Genomic DNA, 22,101 nt, shown 5'->3' with positions numbered 1-22,101 from the left:
GCACAGTGGCCGTCGGTGCTAGAGTGGGGTTCGTTGCCTCCAAAGATTCAGCCTCCACCTGTCTGCACACATGTGAGGGTGGTGTGGAGCTCATTTCTGAAGTGTGTCGCCCACCTGGGGGTTCCGTCAATGTTCTAGCCCTTTTCTCCCTACCCAAAGCATCTCGTGATATTTGTGCAGGGCTCATCCACAGACCCATATGATACAGGTAATCCTGTGACTTAGCTAAAAAAAAAAAAAGTCTGTTGTTGTGTGCCTTTAAAACTCCTGGATAATAGCTCTGAGTCTGGAATCTGGCTCACTGCATGTTAGAAACTGAGACCATATTAGTCAGGCCTCATCACCCCCAGCCTCGCATTCCACAGGTGGGATGACTAAGGCTTAGGGGAGCTTCTGATATGATCCAGGAAACAAACAAGCCCCACAAAGCCCCAAGACTAAATTCAAACCTGAAGGCAACTAAACTAAGAAAAATAAAATCGGAAAGGAAAGTTCCTGACCCTTGGGTTCCCAGGAAGCTCGCTGGCACTTTTCATCCTCCGTCTTAGATTTGGCCAGTTCATGAGGAAACACCTGTGTCCTGTTTCCTCCGCTGCTCCATTAATTCTCTACAAGGGGCAGTAGGCCTTTGTCCCTGGGTGCCTTCTTCCTGCATGTCTGAAGACCAGCAGGGCCATCAGAAACAACACCCACCTCCCTGACTTATAGGAGCCATCTGAGTGAGAGTGTCCATCAGGACAAAGAGATAGCAGCTGTGGTCACCTAACTAACAGAGGTCCCTCTGGGTCCTTTGTTGTGGTGTCCACATGTCCTTCCTTCACTGTGAGAAGAGATGGGAGAGGGAGGAACGTCTGATCCCGGGAGCAGAAGTCAAGGACAGTGCGGGGAAGAACTGAGGCCATCTCCCTCTTCTTGTCATAGTGACATGTTAGGCAGCTGTGTGTACAGACATAGATTCTAAAGCTAGAACCCCAGTTCATCAGAAAGGTATATGACTGGAAATGAGAGGTTAAAAAAAAAACAAAACAAAACAGTATTTTATCAGCTGCCTGTCTCCCACCCTACTGGCAAACGATGTTCCCAAGGTATGGAGATAGAATTTCCTGGCTCTGTGGTCCATGCCCAGGTGTGCCAGCATTTCTTCTGGAGCTACTTCCGTCATTCAAGATACAGCATCTCCAGCACACGGGTTCCCCCTCTGCCCGTGTACCCATCGCGACTGTTACCATGAGAGCGGGGGTCTCAGAGGTGGCTTCTGCCTATGAGTCATGTTCTGTCTTCTCTCCTCAGGTCCCACCCCATCCTCAGGAGCCCATGCTGACCGCCTCACCTCGCATGCTGCTTCCTTCTTCTTCTTCTTCTTCCTCAAAGCCACCAGGCTTGGGCACAGGGACGCCCCTGTCTACTCACCACCAGATGCAGCTCCTCCAGCAGCTCCTCCAGCAGCAGCAGCAGCAGACACAAGTGGCTGTGGCCCAGGTTCTCCTCAGCCTCCTCCCTTCTTCACAGGCTCCACTCTCATGGGCTTGACGCACCTTCCCTAGCAAGGGGCTCAGGGCAGGTTTAAATCCTAGGGAGCTCTAAGGAATTGCTCATGCTCTTGGATCATTGCTTGTCGGGGTTCTAGGAGGCGAAAGGGGAGGGGGACAGATGGGGCTATGGTTAAAATGGAAAAACACATTGGTTCCCCATGTATCCCTCGCTCTGAGTTAGGCTTGGCTGGCTTTGGCTGATCGTTGTTGGATAATGACTTGAACTTACCAAGAAAAATGATGTACACAGTCCCTCCCTCCCTTTCCTACCTTATTTCCTGGTATTTGGGGTGGGAAGGGATGCCTTTGGACAGGTATGACAAGTCTTAGAAACAACTCCAAGTATAAATCTGTGCCCAGCATCCTTGCACAGACTGTTGCTCTGGCATCCCAAACACTCTTGACTGTAGCAGGCACTCAAGCTTCCATTAGTGACCTACTTATTCCAGACAGTATTTGATTAGGAATTCATTATAATAGCAATGAACTTACAGGACTTTAGGTAGATGATCTGAGCCATTTGAGAACTGGCTGCCTCTTAGCATCCAGATGGAGTTTGTGCCCTGAAGTCTGTTTGGGCTGTTGCTGCTTTGTGGGAGAGGATTGAGCTGATTGCCCTTGCTGCTTTCAGCAGGGATCCCTTCTATCTGATGTCCATGGAGGGCGCTGTCATCCATACTGCCTTGGAGTTCAGTAGTCTGAGCCTTCTCTCGATTACGGGCAAGTCAGGGAATGGTGAACACACATGCGTCCATAAAGGCTGAAGTTTAAAGCCAGAGCCAGGCAGGATCAGGCCTTATGTGGGGAGATGAAGGTAATCAGGAGGATGGGATGGGATGGTTCGAAAGTTGTCTGTGAAGGCAACTGTGTGCACCAGCGTCCTGAATCTGCTAAGGCTTGACTGGGTGCTGAGATTTTCTGTGTTCAGTCCAGGGAACAGAGTCCTCCAGGGAGAACTGACTGATCCTTCTGTGTGTTCTTCTTCCTCTTCCTCTGGCTCCTGGATGAAGTGAATCCCCTGGAAGCATCCAGCAGCCTATCCTTAATAAAGTCTGCTATGGCTTGGCCTGAAAGAGCTCTCTTGTCATGCAGCCTCTACTGGCTGTACCTGAGGCACCTGCCTGGTGGGTCACTTTTGCTCCACATCTCAGGAGAGGGGAATCAGTGGGATGATGCTCCAAGGTAGTAGAGAGAGCCGTGGAGGCGTTGTTGGGGTGGGAGATCTGACTATGAAACCAAAGGATGTGCCGTGCTGGTGGGAGGATTTGCAGGTGTTTCCAAAACAGGGACAGAGAAAAGGGAATGTCACTAATGGCTTCTTATACTTGGAGGAAAAAAAAAATATATCATTCTTTGTCAAATGAAAGAATCCTAATGACAGCATGGCAGTCTGAGAATCTCCTCCTCCTCAGTGTGGGGGATGACAGTAATACAAAGCCTGAGCGTTTCAGCCCCGGCCCATCCAGACGCTCAGCATTTCCCAAAGTTTCCCATTGAATACAGATCCATTCTCCAAACAATTCTCTTTCAGCATATCAATTCCCAAGTAATTATTATTTATCCAAGAGTAGGTCTGATGCATATTCATGGTGTTTTATGAGCAGAGGGCATCTGAATTTGATGTCTCGGCTAAGTACTAAAGAGAAGCCAGTTGCAAGTGTCGAATCTGCACACAGCTTTGTGGCAGTAGAAGGAAGGACTCAGTCAGACCCGCAACTTACCACGGGTCTGCCTCGGTCAGGACCAAACCTAAGAGCGGTTTTTCTGGCATAGCAAGTATCTGTCTTAACAAAACATCCATGCCCTGCCCTCTTCTAATTGCCTCTCTCCTTGGAAGACAGTGAGTCTCAGGAAAGGGAAGGGAACAATGTCGTGTTCCAGATCCGTTTCACGAGCCTTTCTCTAAGTTCTAGGCATTTCCCCAGACTGGTCAGTCCAAGCCTCTCATTCACTCAGAATCTGTCGGATAGAGCCGACAGTGAACTGCTAGACTCTCAGCTCAAGTAGTGATTTGATGAAAGGCCGCCATAGGGCAGTAATGACTTTGAGTAGAGTGGTAGACTTCTAATCTTCTGATCAAACTAGACTCAAGGTCACTTGATGGCTTTTTGAGCATAGTCCTCTATCTGTCTCTGTCATAGTCTCCTTGGTCAGTCTCTGACCACCTTCCTTTTATCTGCATCTTACATTTACTGCCAGGGACGCAGTAGGGTACAGCTGTACCTCTTAGCTGGCCCTTGGCTCCCTGGTCCTGCAGGTGGGCTCAGTCTTAAATAAACCTCTTCAAGCTTTCTGACTCTGTAGGATTTTTGTCAAGGGACTTTTTGTCATGGTCTCCATCTATAATCAGTTATAATCATCTATATATCAGTTATCATCTCCATCTAAAATCGGTTATGTAAGTGGGTTCATAACAGGTCATCCTGGCGTCTTTCTCATACCTGCAGTAGGCCATCTGCAGCATGCATGCCTGGGTCTTCTGCAGGACTGATGAGTTCTGGAGAAGTCAGCTTTCACTCGTTCCATCAGACTACTGCTAGAACAGTGCAAGGTCTTTCATTGAACTACCAGGAGTCCCCAGAATTCAGTAGCTGTAACTGTCATCTTAGCGCTGGGGGTGAGAACATTATTTCCCTTTCTCTGAGCTCCCCAACCCTCCTGTAACACTTCTCAGTTTAAAATCTAAAGGTAAAGCCCCAATCTCTTGCAGATAATGTGTGCTCTTAAAGCTGCTTATTATATTCTTTATGTCCCCTCATCGCATTTGCTCCCACACTCCAATCTGATTCGGCTGTTGCCTTTAGGACCATGTTTAGTTCTTTTTGATGTTGCTGTGACTTTTTCTAAGACCTCGAGACCTCTTCCAGCCTCACCTCAATTCCTTCAGTGCTGGTCTTGAACAGGCCTCCCTTGGCCTTGAACACATAGGGGCAAAGAGGATGTTAACCAACTCCTAAGTAGTTCCAGGTCATTCTACAGTGTGTAAATAGTGAACTACCCCAGTCCCTAGCCCAGCATGAGGCTCGCCTGGCTGCATTAGCTTCTGCTTTCACATAGACCAGAAGTTCAAGGGTGTGGATGAAAAAATATAGCCACACCTTGAATCGTACCTGGGATGTAGTTGGTGCCTGCATAGCAGCATGCTGGGCCTGCCTGGCTCCAGGATTGTGGCTGGCTGACAGCAGTTAAGTGGGCCAGATATGTTTACAGTTTGCCAAGCCCTAGCCTAGCTCTTGGGAAAATGATAGTGAAGCTCATTGGTACTATTTAAAGATCTCCTCTGCCTGTTGCTACTTCTGCTTATTTAGGAACAAGTAATTTGTTATGGATGCTTTGTGGTATTGTGTGTTGTGCTCAGAGAAACAGTGCTGAGAACACGCTGCACCCCCACCCTGGCCCTCTATGTAGCGTCTGTCCTTGTGGCTTCTCCCCGTCCCCAGCCCTGTCCAGGTCCCTGGCATATGCATGCTGAGACAGCACTGCCTGCCTCTGCTGTCATCTGGTATGGGGAAGGGGGGAGGGCAAATTGCTCTGGTTATCTCCACTGCCATTTCCATGTGCCTGCCACTCACTCCCTAACTTCAGCCTGGCCCTGCCCCCACTTCTGATGGAGGAGCTGGAGTCCAGGCAAGTAGGCCGGAGAGTGAGTGGGACAAGGGTCTAAAGTGGTCGGCGGGTGGATTGAGGGTTGAGTGTCAGAGTCTGGGGAAGTAGTACAGAGCTGGAGGGATCAGGGTTGGTGTTAATACACATTATATTGGGATTGGGATGCAGAGCTGGATGCCAGCACTAAATGTGGCTGTAGTGCCACGATGCTGTGTTTGTGCCACTGGCTTAGTCTGAATGGAATAGTCAGTACCCAAGGTGCCATAGCTCTGGAGAGGAGACATTCCACAGTTGCCTTTTCAGAAAGTATGGTGGTCAGTTTTGGGGGAAATGTTCAATTCTCTGAAAGAAAAGTATGCTAAAGATAAATATCCATGATTTGTGTGTGTCGGGGGTGGGGACAAGGTGGTATCTTTGACTCCTGTCCTAGTTGAGAAATGGAGCCCAAACCAAGGGTGAAGCTAACACTACCTCATTGTAACACTCCAAGTCTGTACAAACTTGGTCTTAGAGTTTGGAGAACTCTAAGCTGCGCTGTCCCCACTTGGCCTGGTTTTAGTTCTGCAGCGCTGAGGTCTGAGCCTCATGCCTGCTGCCGCTCCACATGGCTGCAGAGGCAGGAGGCTCATTAGTGCCCGCGTGGGCAGGGACAGCAGTGCATTTTTTCTGTGCTCGTGGAGCATAAAAACATCTGAAATGATACAGCTCTGTACTCGCAGAGGTAAAATTCTGATGTAATCTGGGACAAGAGGCACTTACCCTCTGGGGTATTTGCTCATGGCACTTAATGTCAATAGGTTTCACCAGGAGCATAGGATTCAAGGGTGTTGATGGCACTCTACCTTTGGAACTTGGATACCTGCCAAAGAAGCTTCCAATACTCCTCCAACTTCTGTAGGAAGGAACATCTTTTTTTATTCTCCTTCCTAATTCTCAGATGTCACCATAGGATCTGAGGACTTTTTTAAGTGGCCCCCAGTGTTTACAACGGTCTGTCTGAAGGCAGAATCGACCATCTCAGGCCCTAGCTGGCCCTCTTCATTGACAGATGCGGCAGCTGAGGCCCAGGGAAAAGTAAACTGCCTGTAGTTGGTTGTCTCAGGAGTAAGTAAAGACTCCAGCACCCCAGCTGCTAGTTCCATGCTTGCTTCCTAATGGTCTATTCTGTTGGGGATGCTGGTACCTGAGGGTGTAGCAGGTGTGTAGGAAGCCCGTATCAGATGCTAATTAGTGATGTGCGTGACTCTGCTCTGTTTATCCACCGAAAAGCCATGCTCCGTATTTCTGTCTTATATTTCTATTTGATTCCAAAGTAAGTAGAAAATGAAAGATCTACTGAGTGATTAGATAGATGGTAGAGTCCTTTCACTGATACTCTTATTTCATGTAAGAAATAGTAACTGGCAAGTACAGTTTTGAGCTTGCCTGTCCTGTAGAGATACAGGAGGGGGCTTCCCACAGCCATTTCCCTATTCCTTAGATTCAGCAGGATTTAGGGGACCCCTGGGTGAAATTTCTCCATGCCTCTGTTTCCAAGAAAGCTACAGGTTTCCTACCTACCTTACATCAGAACCCCAGGTTACAGTGTTACTGACAGTTCTTTTCTTGGTCTCATCCCTCTTCAGATCCCTCCTAGGAATATGAAACAGCAAAGGAGGCCGACATCCCGATCAAAGCAAGAGTTCTGTCCTTAGCAGTCCTTTATGGAGGCCAGATTTTTCTTTAGATTCATTAAGCATCATCTCCCTGGGGAAGGATGAGCCCAACCTTGAGGACCCACTAATGGAAAGTGGTGGCAAATCTCATTAATGCTCTTGCTCAGTTCAAAACTGAGCCAACTGCAAGGCCAAGCCTTAAGAGCTGGGCAGCGAAGGAAGCATCCGCTGTACCAGAGTACAATTCTCTTTTACTGTGTCCCAAGAAGGCAGATGCAGAGGCTTGTAAGTACCTTGGTCAGCCTCGGCAAAATGTGAATTTGTAGAGAATACTGCCTTTCAGAAATGGGGAGCATTTTCCTGAGAAAGAACCAATGGAGGCTTCCTCTCTTCCAGCTCTCTCCCAACCCACGTCCCACCCTCCCTGGTGCGCCGTCAACACCATGGTTTGAGGCCAAGAAACCCATGTTCCCTATAGGCTGACTTGGTTCCAGGTGACGAAATTCATCCGTGCCCTTTCTCAAGAGCCTTTAAAATCCTCCTGATCCACTTCCTAGTACAAGAACCACATATGTGTGAATACTGACCTCCTGACTATTTTCTTGAAGTTAGAGTCCAGGATTTCCCCATCTCCTTCCACTGGCTTCACCTCCATTCAAGGGTTATACACCAGGAATGGGTGTGTAAACACTGCTGGTATAGAACCTATTGAGTGTGCCATGGCTGACCCCTGTACCACAGGAAGGCTATGAATGATGAGTGCTCACTGTGAGCACCAACGTCAGCTTTATATGGTTGTCAGGAGAGCAACATGTTAGTCATTCAACAAACATTTAACCCCTTCCAAAGAGGAATCAGGGATTCTATGGGTGTCCATTGAGAATAAGCAGAGAATAAAAGACAGAGAAGCTGGTATCCAGATATGAGAAGCTAAGCTTTATTACAACCAGCTCACTAACAGCAATGTAATTCTACTTCCTGTGTTTTGCTGCAGGAAAAGTAGAAGGAACGATTATGGGCTAGGGAGAAGGCATGTGGTGATGGTCTAGTCAACATATTAGCTTTTGCATTTTATTTTTTAATTGATTTTGAGACAGGGTCTTGCTAGGTAGCTCTGACTGGCTTGGAAGTTGCTATTAGACTGGACCAGCCTCAAAATTCTCCTGCTTCTGTTTCCCAAGTGTTAGGATTACAACATGTACTCCACCATCCCTGGCTACTTTTGTTTTTGAAAAGCTACAGGTAAAGCTGGATGTGATGCCACATGTCTGCAGTCCCAGCACTGGGGAGGCAGAAACGAGAATGTGACTGCAAGTTCAAGGCCAGCCTGCTCAATAGAGCTAGTTCCAGGCCAACTAGGATTTTCGAGACCCTGTTCAAAACAAATAAATTGCAGTTAGAAAAGTGTGCTGTGTTGGGTCTAAATAAGTTCTTTTTTTTTTAATTAAGAAAATTTTTTCATTCATTTTACACACTCATCAAAGATCCCCCTCTTCCCTCCTCTCACCCCCAGCCTCCTCCCCCAACCAACCCCACTCCCCTTCCCATAAGAAGGCAAGGCCTCCCATGTGGAGGCACATCCAGTAGAGGCAAGTCCAAGCCCTTCCCCCTGCCTCAAGGCTGCATGAGGTGTCCCATCACAGGTAGTGGGCTCCACAAAGCCCCTTCATGCACTAGGGATGGATTCTGATTCTACCGCCAGGGGGCCTCCCAAGAAGATCAAGCTATCAATTCTCTTGCCATGTAGAGGGCCTAGTCCAGTCCCATGCAGGCTCCACAGCCATTGGTCCAACTTTCATGAGTTGCCACTAGTTGAAAAGGGAGACTAAATAAGTTCTTAGAATAGGAATGGAGGGCAGTTTATTGACACGGACGTCGCAGGAAGTGAGAATGTCTTTCCCACATTTTGCACTTGACATGGGACCCCAAGTGGTGCCTGAGCGACACATTATGGCCCTTGAAGCATAGAGAGAGGTCCCCCGGGCAGGTGGCCTGTCTTTCCTCGGCTACTTTTCCAAAGTTCTAGGTGTCCAATTGTCCGTGCAGGGTTTCTTCATCTCAAATTGAACGTGGAGAGGGGCATCTCTGGTCCTGGCCATCCCTTGGCAGCTGTCATTTGTAGTAACGTCCCTCTCTTTTCTTTGCCCCTCCTCCTCTCTGTCTCCCTGCCTCCTCCTCTCTGCAGGTACACTTGCTGAAGGATCAGTTGGCTGCTGAGGCTGCGGCAAGGCTGGAGGCCCAGGCTCGAGTGCACCAGCTTCTGCTGCAGAACAAGGACATGCTCCAGCACATCTCTCTGCTGGTCAAGCAAGTGCAGGAGCTGGAGCTGAAGCTGTCAGGACAGAACGCCAGTAAGCCGGGGTCCCGTCCAGCCTTTGTCCCCGTGGACAGGCTGTGTGAAAGAAGTTATTTCCATGAACCTGGGAATGCTGTGCTTGGAACCTTGATGGTGCCCTTCTATTTCAACAGAACACAGGCATCATTGTTACTATCTGTACAGCTCATACATTGTAGAATTGCAGGGCCAGCGTATATCTTGGCTGCCTGCTATGCGCTACCCAGACCTGACCTTGAAGGTCCCTAGGAGACACTGCTACATATTTGTCCACTCTCTCCTTATAGCGAGCTCAGTCACTTTATATTCCAAGAAAGCCCATTTTTCCTTAGAGGGATTTCCCAATGAAAATGTACTGAGCCCATATGGGGTATCATGTTGTGAACTCTGGGGGACCTGCAAACTCTTTAGTAATTGATTCTCTGCACTACGTAATTCATTACTCTGTTGCACAGAGAAATGCTGAGTAACTGTGGCCGTAGACTGTATGGCCCCTGGTCTGAGATGCTTTGCTACCTGTATGCCAGTCACCTCCAAGCTGAACTGGGAAGTAACAGGCATTCTAGTTCTAGGCCTTCATCATTAAATTTGCCCATGGGTGGGTTCTGGCATGCATGAAGTCTGTGTTGACTGTGTGCTGACAGATACCTACCGATCAGCTATCATGCAAGTGGTTGTGATCAAGTTTTTTAATGTGTAAGCTCATTCTCTGTAGCTCATTCTCTGTAGTGGTAGACACTGTCGTGACTGTTACACAACTGAGGAAACGCAGTTCTGAGAGGCTTAGTGAGTAGCTCAGACTCACACAATTAACAAAGAGTGAGTGAAGCCTCGACTCACGCTTAGACTCCATTGCAAATCGAATGTTTTTCTAGCTATACCATTAGTTCCCTAAAGCTATCCCTCATAGCTATTACACAATCCAGTCCATGGAGATTTCTCAGCAGTAGTCAGAGTCAGGGCTTGAGTGTCTAAAAGGTGTAGCTGTGAGCCACTGTGTATAAATCACTGCTTGTCCTGATTCCTCTTACAAGGTTCCACTGTTACCCCATGCTTGGAATGTGGATGGGTTGATACCTTTCCCCCATCACAAATCCACTACAGGGCATTCAGTAGCCTTCTCAAGTCTCTAAGAGCTGTCCCCCGGCAGCCATGTGCATCTCATCCTACAAGGGCAGAAGGGAGGGAGTGCTGGGTTAAGCTGTAAAACCCCTCAAGGGGTGCTACAGAATGTCAGTCAAGGAAGGACCCTTTCAGGGACTGGCGTTGTCAGAACCAGGCCTTTCCAAGCTACACGGGTTAATGAATGAGCTCACATTTGAAGCCTTGCCTAACACTGCCTCTCCTTGCCCCTTGTCTCCCCGCAGTGGGCTCCCAGGACAGCTTGTTGGAGATCACCTTCCGCTCAGGTGCCCTGCCTGTGCTCTGTGAACCCACCACCCCTAAGCCGGAGGACCTACACTCACCGCTGCTGGGCGCCGGCTTGGCTGACTTCGCCCACTCAGCGGGCAGCCCCTTAGGTAGGCGTGACTGCTTGGTGAAGCTGGAGTGCTTTCGTTTCCTCCCACCCGAGGATACCCGGCCCATGGCGCAGGGTGAGCCGCTCCTGGGTGGCCTGGAGCTCATCAAGTTCCGAGAGTCAGGCATCGCCTCAGAGTATGAGTCCAACACGGACGACAGTGAAGAGCGTGACTCATGGTCCCAGGAGGAGCTGCCACGCCTGCTCAATGTGCTACAGCGGCAGGAGTTGGGTGACAGTTTGGATGATGAGATCGCCGTGTAGGTGCAGGGCAAGGAGTTGGTGGAGGTGGTAGCAATGATGCCAATGTTCCCTGGCAGAGGATGCCCAGGGAAGGCACGGCTGAGAATAACACCCAGGGCGGAGAGTGTAGGGCTTCGGAGGAGGGTCAGGATTTTGCTTTAGAAGGTAAATGGGGGCAGAAATTGGATTCCCAGAGACAGGAATCAACGCCTGCGCTCTGCTAATGACTGGAGGGGGTGGAAGCAGGGCGTTCCAGAGCCTAGGACCTTGGGACAGGGTCCGTCCACAGTTCTGGAAGGCTTGCTGCTCCCACTGCTATAGTCAGGTTCTAATCAACCTATCTGGTGATGCCTCAGTGACCCACACACTCTCCTGTCTCTGTGGTGCAGACCATAAAGGGAAGCCATTGGTACCTTCTTAGGTACTTCATTGTTTTGGATATCAGGATGCTACAAGTTGCCTAACCCTCCCTTGAGCTATAGAAGAATTCCTTCCCCAGGCCCTGGCTGAGATTGTAGAGGCTGGATGCCCTGGGCTGCTGGGAAAGTGAGGCTATGCCTGAGTATAGAGTTGAGAGGAGTCACAAGTCACAGTGAATAAACTAGGAATTTTCTCTAGCTGGGTGTTGGGTGTTGCTTCTGAGGAAGCCAGGAGTGTTATGACAGTTCAGGACCTTGCTGTTGAGAGGCCAGGGGGAGGATAGCTCATTGCTGCTACAGCTTACTTAGGCCTGATTCTTCAGTTTGGAAACCCTGCCCCAACCCATTTCCTGCCTGCAGCCCAGCTCATGTAAATGAGGCTAAGAACTGCCCTAATACCCCTTTTTGATAGTACCAGGCCTCTGTGCAAGTCTCAGAGACCCAGATCCCCCTTGCCTTACCTCTGTACCTATTCCCTCCACTGGGCTATATTGGTATTTACTGAAAAAGAAAGGAAGGAAGGAAGAAAGAAAGAGAGAGAGAGAGAGAGAGAGAGAGAGAGAGAGAGAGAGAGAGAGAGAGAGAGAGAGAGAAAGAAAGAAAGAAAGAAAGAAAGAAAGAAAGAAAGAAAGAAAGAAAAGAAAGAAAGAAAGAAAGATGGAAATGGATGCAAGCTGATGGCTGAGATTGTCTACCCTTCAGAATCACTGCCACTTAGATCAGGGACCACAGCTGTGCCGCCCCAGCCCATCTCTCTGAAGGTGCGTGCCTTGAGCACAGGTATTAAAAGTGCAACTTTAATCTCTTACCATCCAGGCCTTGTCTAGGGATCTCCACTCAATAATAGGCTGGCTAGGCTCATGAGAAAAGCTCCCCCCTTCACCCCATAAGACCTTAACTGATGAATAGATTTTCCAACTCCTGAAGAGATAGCTGAGACACACTCAAAGTCATATGATTGGCGGAGGTTGGGGGGTGGGGGGTGTTCATTGTCATCCTATAGGCCAAACTGCAGTATTATCAGAGGGTCAGTTAATAAGGATGGAGCTGCCCAAATGGAGATCTTCAGCCCCAGCTTTGCTTTGAAATGTATCTGAATGCAAGCATGGTCCTTATTTATAGTCACAGTGGAGTTTCTTTTAACTAAACAGTCAAGTTAAAGGAAATTAACATAGCTTTACATTATTACCCCCGAGTGCATCAGGGTGTTGATGGTAATAGGATGGGGTGGTGTGTGTGTGTGTGTGTGTGTGTGTGTGTGTGTGTGTGTGTGTGTACACGCGTGTGTATGAGGGAAGTAGGGACATGCTTCTGGACTTGTGAGAAGTGACTCGAAAGATCTCCAGGGTGTTCGGATACACAATATCGTTGTATCCTTTTCCGACTCGGCATTTAGTTGAAGAGGTAGGATTCTGTTGGTTAATTTTTAATTAACCATTGGAAGGAGGTCCAGATACACAAGGAAGGAAGAATTTGAGATGTGAGGTCCACAAAATTGAAGAAGCAGCTGGCAGCAACTGACTCAATCCCAACCCAGGGTTCCTTGAACCTAGGACCTTTGGATCAAAGCTTTTGTGTATCGGAGAGGGCGGGTGGTCTGTTTCCTCAAGGCCTACTTCCTGTGAACAGGGGCCGAGGATAAAATCAGAGACAAATGGAAGTGTATGGACTGCGAGTGGAAAGGACTATGGGATAGTAAAGAAGTATGTGGGAAAGAGGATGTATTTTAAAAGCCTATGAAGGGAAAGAAGAAATGAATGTGAGATGGAAGAATGGAGAGATTGGTTAATAGATGGCTGCTGACTTGAGACTCGTGTAAGACTTTTGGCCTTCATTTCTGCCTTCCTTGACCCTCTCCTTCCCTGATTAAGGCCCTCTCTAGGGAATTCCTTCATGTGCCGGTATCCTCTCTAGTAAGACCCAAATCTGTACACACTTGGTATGTGGAGATGGGACACAAAGAACGGATCTAGGGGTCTTGTGGGGTCCGCAGCCACCAACCCTCTATTTAGGCCAATGGACAGCACAGGGAATATTGCGGACCTGACTTCCCAGCAACATCCTCCACCTTCCTTGCTTCTTGCTTTGCTAACTCAACTCTGCCTTTCTCCTTCCTTCTATTCTGCCCTATCTGGAGGACACATGGACACCAGGGGCTCCTTATTGAAGCCTGCCTCAGGTGCCAGAAAGCTCTTGGGCATCCAAGGCTTCGCAGTTGCAGAGGCAGGACAGAATTTCTCTGCACAGGATGGACTGCGTATGGGAACTGAAAGCTATATTCCTTGGATCCCTGCTTCTATTGATGCTGTCTGTAAAAACCTGTCTGCGCCTCGCTCCTCTCAGCTGACCTTGTTTATGAGTTGTATTCCTTTATTTATTCTCTTTGCTTGACTGCTTTCCCCTCCCCTCCCTCTGCTTCCTAAAACCATTGCGTCATTAGCTGTTGGATCAGCTCTCTGGGAAACGATTCTGTTAATGTAAGTGCACTTACTCCCTGGATGTTGTCACTAGTTAGTGGCTTTTGCTAAATAAACCTTTCTTATTTCTAAAAGCTTTCCTATTGTCTCCACTTGCTTCTTCTGTTTAACCTGCCTCTTCTGTCCCCTCCCCTTGCACCCACTTCCTAAGCCAGGTAGCATCAGCATACAGTCCACACGGTAGAGAAAGAATTCACATCTCCTGGAGGAGAGGAGCAAAGTGGATCCTTGGTTGCAGGACATATGGACCAACCCTGCAGGGTTAGACTGTCCACTGGTAGTAACTGGAAATAATTTTGCTTCCCTGGGGGACATTTGACAGTATCTCGATACTTCATTTCTCATCACTAGGGGATGGATGCTTTTGGCATGTAGAGGGGCGGGGGGGGGGGGGGGAAATCAGGGATCCTACCATACATAGGACAGCCTCAACAAAGAATTATCCATCCCCGTGAAAATAGAGACCACAATCCCCTAGCCTACACCCAGTTTCTTTTTCAGACTCCAGATACCACTGGAGCATGAGGGTTGTAGCAGTGAATTTGGGGCATTGAAAACACCGCCATTGTTTCTACCGTAACTAAGATCAAAATCATACAATTTCACTGACTTCTGAACTCTGTGTCTGAGATTTCTATTTGGTAGTTGCCCAAAAGGGCCCATTACAGCCAAGTCCATACAGAGAACAAAAGAGGCTCCTCCTCCTATGTTCCCAGAAGTATTGCAGCAACAAGGATTCACAGATCAACCCTGGCATGTGGGAGTATGGGCATCACAACGCAGTCTTTACTTTTCTGAGTTCCCCAAACTAGGACTTCAAGCTTTTTTTTTTTTTTAAGGCAGGACGCTTGTCAAGCCTAGTGCTTTGTCAGGCCCAGGCAGAGGCAAGACTGGAAAGGCCATGAACCAGGTTTAGGTGCCCTCTATTCTCCTCTGACAGTGAGGTGAACCGGGCTGTTTCCTCACCTGTACACTGGGATGGTATATGTCACATGCCGCTTTCATGAGAGCATAGGAGATTACATCATAAAAAACCTCAGCAGAGCGCAGCTCACACTGCCCCCGGGTATAGTACAGCACTTTAGTGTGCTTCCTTGGTGTATTAAATGCAAAATGTAGAAGGCACCTTCCTGTCCCTAGGGAGAAGATACTACATGCTCGCAGGTAGTACTGAGCACATGCTGTGGTCCCTTCTCCAGCCCCTGTGGCTGCTTTTCCTCTTGGCTGTTTGGGGCATGTGATGCAGGGGTCCTGGAGCAGGGAGCATGGGGTTGGCAGCAGATTAGGAGCCAGCCGGTTCCCCAGGCAGTGTGAAACCAAGAAGGACCTCTCCTGTGCATGCTTCTCACTGTATTGCTGAGGAGCCCTATCAGAGGGAAATGACACCTATACACAACTACACATGTTAAAAAGCCACCTTCCAGAGCTCAGGGGCTTTTCTAAGTAAAAAACACAGAGTGGGTGCTAGAAAGGCTCACCAGTCATGTCTCCCTTTGGGGGGCGTGGTATCTAGTGAGTGATGTCCGGGTTGCCTAGAGATCACCTGGCTTCTGAGTGGCCAGGTTGTGACCTGCAAATCCCAGTTCTTGAGCCTGACATAGACTCTGGACTCTTGCTAAGAAGGGGGGGGGGGGGGTGTGTGTCACAGAAAAAGCAGTGATAAACAGGGCTTGATGGAGGGTCAGGGTTCTTCTCATGCTATGTTAAATGATAGGGATTTGAGCACAGCATTGCTCATGCTGGCGAAACATAAGACTCGTGCATGATATTTTGACAACACAGTGATAAACAGAAGCAGCTCTGCTAAACCATCAAGTCAGGCTCCAGGAAGGGTCACCGTGTATCATGGGAAAAACAGGAGGGAGCTGTACACACTGACCCACTGTTGGGTGGGGGAGGACTAAGCGACAGTTGATACCCAGGCCCCGAGAGGAAATGCCCAGTCATCTTTCTGCTTCAGATTGGTTGAAATAGAGTCAGGATCAGGACTGTCCACCTGGTACATTGTGTGGGGACAGAATGTAGTGTTATCACATGATTAACTGCCTATTTTGACATGATTCAAAACAGCCATGGAAATATATCCCCTGGGTTAAGCATAATTCTGCCTGCTTCAGCAAGACGTACCCACTCTGGGGCGTAGTCATGGTACATGTGGTGGAGATGGCCCACCCTCCTTGTCTCTTTCCTGACTTATGCTTATGGCTATGTTGTCCTCTCCAGAGGTGTAATTCCCTCAAAAGGTTAGTATCTAAGATGCCTTTCAAACTACAGGAATTCTTTCTCTGCCCTTTGTCCTCAGTGTGGGCAAGGACTGATCCTGTAGACCAGCACCCTGGAGCAGTGGGGGGTTTTTTTGTTTGTTTTTGTTTTTTTTTACGTCTGAATTGCCTCAGATTCACCATGGAGGCTGAGTATGGTACAGCTGACCAGGCTCTTACCCCAGAGTTTCTGACCGAGTAGGTTCAAGTGTGTTCTAGGAATTGTGTCTCTTATTGATTCCCAGAGGAGGCCACCACTGCTAGTCTGGGCACCTTCCTTTAATGGCCACTTAGAGGATATTCTCAAACTTCAAGTATGGTGTTTCCCTTGAGAGAGAGGGCAAGGAGGACAAAGAGGTGGGTCTGGTGTTGCGAGGCAACCACTAATAATTGAGGGTGATGAAGATTCGCTGGGTACCAAGAAGAGCAGCTGATGGAGGGTGACCAGACTTGACAGAAGAATACTATGACTAACTTCAATTTATTGTTACCTCTCCAGAGGCATAAGTAGGCCTCATCCCTATTTACCTGAGGTGTCGGCAGACTACTTGAAGGCCTGGCAGCTGACCAAGGAGAGCCTCTCTCCTGGCCGGGCCTTCTGCTCCTTGCCCCAGAGAGTTTTGAGCTTGCGGTAGTATACCTTGCAGCTGAAACCCTCCTTGAAGCCCCCCTTGATGTGGCTCTTGAGGGAGTGCAGAGTGGGGTACATGCGGCAGCAGGCCGCACACTTGTAGCCATTCTGTTGGGCTGGGTGCCACTTGGAAGCCATTAGGATGTCCTGGGATGTAATAGACTCCAAACCATGCTTGGATTTCTTGTTGGCCTCCCTGGGGTACGTGTTCTCTTGGGAGGAGGAAGAGGAGCAGACACTCTCAGCCACATCCTCAATAAGGCAGTTGTCGCCTCTGCCCTCTTCCCGGTCCACCTCTGGGAACCCATAAGCCTCCAAGTGGCTCTCTTTGTCTGTGCATACGAAGTAGCTGTAAGGGGAAAACCAGGGCCGGTAGATGGTACAGTTCCTCCTCAGCTGCTCCCCATTCTGGGCGTTCCCCAAGTCTGCAAAGGAAAGGGCAGGGTCTGAGTTTGGGGCTGAGGGGAAGGAAGAGTGAAGTGGCTGGAGGCAGTCAGGAGAAGCAGGCAGTCAGCCCCGACCTCAGGAGACCCGTGTTCCACCTCGATGGTGGCTGAGAGGCCACAGATGATGAGGGGATGGGAAGAACAGCCCAAGACATCCATTCCTGCTGCGTCCTTTTCCTGCTGGTGAAAATAGCCATTGGGTGTCTTGGCAGAAGACAGAACCTGCCCTGTGTAAAGAAATCCTGACTTCTGACTTCTCTAAGGATAGGCAAGGACAGGTAGACATCTGACAACCTGTAATCTTTCTGTCACCAATGGCTTGACAACTTTTCCAGCCTCAGTACCCATTCTAATCACTCCATAGACTACTCAGATAGAAACTGGCCCTCCACATGAGCTTGGCAGATAGGACTAAAAGACAAGAAGCCTTTGTGGGCCTCTACTACAGGGGGCACAGGTGGAAAGGCAGCATGTGGTGAGTGGACTTGCAGACACCCCTCCCTTTAGGGGTACAGTCCCTGTCCTCTTTTAGCATCTCTCATATCCCTGCCCAGAGTTGAAGGCCTCACCTGGTGAGGGCACTTGGTTCTGCACCCCATGCTGGAGAGCATTGCTTTGGTACTGGGGTGGCAGGTCCTGAGCTGGGCCGGAAGCCTCAGTGGGTACCTCTATCCTTACAATGTCTGGGTTATAGATACAGTGGTGAGCTGAGCAAGATTGGGAGTCCTCTTTTGGGGACCTTCCAAGACATACTTTAGAGGTTTACCTTCTGTGTGTTTAGGGATCTCAAAACTAATGCAAAACAGTGACCTCTGGAGTCAAACAAGCAGGCCTGTTCTAGGTGGTATCCCAGGAAGTCATAGATGGGGCAGTTTCTTCAAACCTAAAAAAATGTCCTCTGGGAACCAGGTTATAAGATTTGGCCAGGCCGGGGGCATGATGCAGTAGTAAAGGTCATGTCTAGTACAATGAAAGCCTTGATTTCCAACCTTATTTTGAAGACTTGGCTCGGATGACACTTTTTTTCCCTGGCCCACCCCTCACCTGATGGTCCTGCTTATCATGTGTAACTTCCTTTTCATGGGACTCTGGGACACAGGTTCCAAGATGGAAGCTCTGGTCACAGCTTACATAGGCAAGTTGCATGATCCCTTTGAGAAGGAGAAGCAAGCCACCTTCTCCAGTTGAAACATCTCATGGCCTCAGTCAGAGGGGGTGTGTGGACCTTTGCTGCATGTTGTATGCTGAAGTAGCTACTAAATCTCAGATGACAAGTTCACTTAAGAAAAGGTTATGGAAAGGTTATGGCCATCTAGGGTTGGGGGTTAGCTCAGTGGGAGAATACTTGCCAAGCATGCATGAGGCTATGGCTTTGATCTCCACCAAGTAGGTCTGGGAGAAAGTCGATCTGCCTTGAACTCCATGGCAAGAGCTAAGCTTTTAGGAGGTAAATTTTAAAATGTTCTCTGTAGAGGCAAATGGATGTTTAGGAGAACTTCCACAGTAGCACAGCTGAGTTCCAGTGTGCATGGGAACCCCTAGAGGCTCTTGCTCTGAATCACTGGATCTGGGATGGAGGCCTGAGAAGCTGCCTCTCTCAGCTTCCAGATGATGGTCACACTGAAGAGCTAGGGTCACACCTCAGTTGACAAGTCTTCACGTGTCTACCTTTGTTCCTGCCTGTGCTCACCAGTTAGCCTACTACCTGCCACTAACTAATGCTTTTTTTCTCCAGTTTAAGACCAAGTTAATGCAAGAGCCAGCTCTCTGTGTAGACAGATCACCACCTCAAGATTTCATACAGAAGCTGGCTCTAGAGGAAAGAAATGTGGCAACAAATGCTGCTGCCATTTGTCCCTTGCCAGAGATAGTCAGCAACGCTGACTAGGAATGCAATCTTTTGAAAACGTATATTCTCCCCCTATACTATTTGGCTTTCTCAAGCAATCATGATCCTATAGTGTGATCTGACAAGATCATGTTTTCTAAACACAACTCAAAGAAGTTTAATGAACAGAATTCCCCACCTTTGTGGTCCTGGTGACGTCAGCATTTACCTGGCAAGCTGGTGGCAAGTGAGGACATAATGTCAGGAAAAGCACTCAGGGCAGAGGAAGAGAGTCGAGGTCTAGAGACGCTGAGAAGTGAGAAGTTCTCCATGTTCTGACCACCACAAGCTATGGAGGTCACACACCTGCTCTGGAGGCTGGCCAGATTGTCTGGACAATAAACATTCTGAATGCAGCTGACATCACAAGGTCCCACAATTCCACTAGCCAGTGGGGTTACGAGTTTAAAAGATGGATGTAGTTGTCTTGCATGCCAGACGATTTCGCCTTTTAAAAACTTAACTGCTTTTTTGTTTTCTTTTTCCTTAATTTAAATTTTTTGAATCGATATAACAAAGGATTAGCCATCATTATAGAATTTTTTTTATCAAAGTATGTTTTAGTAGATTCTCCTCCCTTCTCCACCCGCCTCTAACCTCCCAAGCCCCAAACCTTTCCCAGTACCTTTCTACGTTGACATACATGTGCCCTTTGTCCTTTCCCACTATCCTTAGCGTCTCTTTTTATTATTTATGGGTCTCTTTTTCTAGTTTTCTACTGGCTTTACCCACTTTTACACCCATCTATATACATCACAAACTAGAATCTGCACCTAAAAAAAAAAAAAAAAAAAAAAGATGTCCAGTTTTTCATCTTTCTGAGTTGGGTCCCCTTGTTTAATATTATAATTTCCACAGGTGTTAGACTAATAAAACAGGGGAGCTGGAAATAAACTGGCAAAGCTGTAGCCACCTAGTTTTTGACAAACGTGTCAAAAGCATACAATGGGCAAATACAAATAGTTCTAGCAACCGTGCACCCATCTGCGGAAGAATACAATTAGACCTATTGTCTTTCACCCCATGCAAAGGTCTCCGGAGTAAATCAGAGACAGTCACAACCAGAAATGCTGGAATTGCTAGAGGAAACATAAATATACTTTAAGATTATAGCCATAGTCAAGAACTTTCTAAGCAGAACTCCAGTCTCTCAGGAAATGGCCCCAGGATGGAACTGCATGAAATTAAAGAGCCACTGCGTAGCAAAAGAAGCTATCGATGGAGTGAACAGGTATCTCCCAGGACGGCAGGAAGTCTCCTCCACCTACACTTCAGATGGGGAGCTAATGGCGGGAGTTTTTTTCTTTTTTTGTCATTCCTCAGTGGCCCATCTTGGCTGAGAATGCCCAGGCAGAAGGAAGAACATCATAGAGCCATAACAGTGGTGGTGTTTGTCCCCTATTTCTCTATGCGTGTCAACTTTTCTGTGTTCCCACGTCTGGGACCCTCCATCCTCTGGGTGGGAGTGACTGTCTTGCTTTTCTTCTTCCTATTTTCCTGGCCTCTACCACTGAATATTTGTGTTGTTTTGTTCTACTGATCATATTGTTTAGAGCATGCTTTTTGAGACACATTTGGGAAACAATTTCAATTTCTAAAATGTGCAAAACTTAAAATTAGTAAAGAAACATCCACAGACTGTGTAGCTAGATCTTCCTGTTTTAACATTTTTATCCCATTGTGTTATCAGTTCCTCCGCCAGCCATAATGTGTGTGTACATATGTGTGTGTATGCATGCATGAATGTGTGTGTATTTGTATGTGTGTGCATCTGTGTATGTGTGTGTCTGTCTATGTATGTGTGTGATTGGGGATGAAACACAAGGCGTTATACATGCTGGGTAAGCACTCTACCACTGAGCAACATTCCCAGTTAATGTGTTTTGTTTGTTTACTTGTTTTCTGAACAATTTGGAGGTAAGTTCCCCTATATCCTTTTATACCTAAACACTTCAATATATATTTCCTAAGCTTAGGGGTCAGCTCTTGTTTCTAATTGTTGGTGCTCTTTTAGGCAAGTGGCCTCCTCCATCCTGCTTTGCTTATTAAGGCGGTGTGCTGACTAGACTGTGGACTCTGGGGCTGCTTTGTCTCTCTGCCGTCCTTTCCCATATAACAACCTGGCACCTTAGGAGGATGAGGAATAAGAATGAAAGGTGATTGTGACCCTTAAAAGAGGAGATTCAGGTGTCCCATTCTGGACATCATCAAAGCCCATCAACTTAGATACGTAGACGTGCTTTAGATGTAAATGGTGATGTGTTTACCTTGGCTGCAAAAAATAGTCCTGTCCTCAACTCCCAACTCTGGCCAATCTTGTAGAGCATGTCTGAGCATTTATTCCCAGCTCCTTGAACATTTGAAGGAGTGGAGGAACCTAATTTCCCTCCTGTTTCTGCCCATGGTTGGTTTAGACTGCTAGAATGTTTACAGTGTAAATTAACATTAATGTTTTGGTGGCTCTAAGGTTGTTGGCCATTTCCCTTGGGTCACCATGGTGTAAACAAAGCTTGTGGGTCTGAGAGTCGGGCTCCATGATTTTGAATCCCCTTCTCCATCAGTTGCCTGTGTGGTGGGCAGCCTCTGCCACTTGGTTTTAGTGCTGTTCCTTTAGACTGAGTTAGAGTGTATGCATGAATGTCTTCCTGGCTGCAATGTAGTAGTTTACGTGTGAAAGGAGCAAAGATGTGAGCTATATGCACAGGGTCCACTGGGCTTAGAAGTGCTTCTGTTACTAACTAGGTAGATAGAATTCTTGTAAAGGGGGCCCAAAATGTCCGGAGGGAAATTGGGAAGGCTGGCTTTTGGTTGTTTTGATTTAGCTATTGGAGAGTTTGTGGGAACTCGGTCTTTGCACAGTTTGCTAAAAAGGTTTGTGGCACAGCCTTTTTCGTGGGTTGTTGCTGATGGCTCAAACAGGAGATAACCTCTCTCACAGTGGTTGGTCACTACATAAATGTGTCTTTCTCTCATTTGTTCCCCACCTGCCTTTCGAGTCCTTTTCTCGGACAGGTAAGATCCCCTCTTCCTCGTGGATGACGTATTTTCCCAAATGTCCCCCTCCGCTTGAGTATGTGCATGTTGTGGGG

General features: G+C 47.9%; 2 protein-coding genes across 9 annotated transcripts in view; one reads left to right on the top strand and one right to left on the bottom strand.

Annotated features, from left to right (window-relative positions):
• CUNH1orf226 (chromosome unknown C1orf226 homolog) overlaps nucleotides 1–22,101 on the top strand; it is a 299,814-nt gene that overhangs the window by 270,376 nt on the left and 7,337 nt on the right. For 5 of the 8 annotated variants that reach the window (XM_052737553.1, XM_052737552.1, XM_052737551.1 and 2 more), the window contains 3 exons: nucleotides 1,291–1,479; nucleotides 8,979–9,144; nucleotides 10,496–10,648. In XM_052737553.1, coding sequence (XP_052593513.1) covers nucleotides 1,291–1,479; nucleotides 8,979–9,144; nucleotides 10,496–10,648 — 508 coding nt within the window. Of the gene's footprint in view, nucleotides 1–1,290; nucleotides 1,480–1,534; nucleotides 5,160–8,978; nucleotides 9,145–10,495; nucleotides 10,649–19,869; nucleotides 22,025–22,101 lie in introns of those variants that run through there. The other 3 variants (XM_052737556.1, XM_052737558.1, XM_052737557.1) reach the window with 3 other exon arrangements.
• On the bottom strand, nucleotides 14,175–19,746 carry Spata46 (spermatogenesis associated 46). Its single transcript, XM_052737559.1, has 3 exons — nucleotides 19,182–19,746; nucleotides 17,694–17,807; nucleotides 14,175–17,103 (listed from the first exon to the last, which is right to left on the bottom strand). The coding sequence occupies exons 1-3, from the start codon at nucleotides 19,282–19,284 to the stop codon at nucleotides 16,592–16,594; spliced, it is 729 nt and encodes a 242-aa protein (XP_052593519.1). The 5' UTR covers nucleotides 19,285–19,746; the 3' UTR covers nucleotides 14,175–16,591.

The sequence above is a fragment of the Peromyscus californicus genome, unplaced genomic scaffold, assembly GCF_007827085.1.
Source record: "Peromyscus californicus insignis strain IS unplaced genomic scaffold, ASM782708v3 Scaffold_14__1_contigs__length_90479793_seg_2, whole genome shotgun sequence".
In the NCBI taxonomy this organism is placed as follows: domain Eukaryota; kingdom Metazoa; phylum Chordata; class Mammalia; order Rodentia; family Cricetidae; genus Peromyscus; species Peromyscus californicus.
This window is presented reverse-complemented; position numbering and strand designations above follow the sequence as displayed.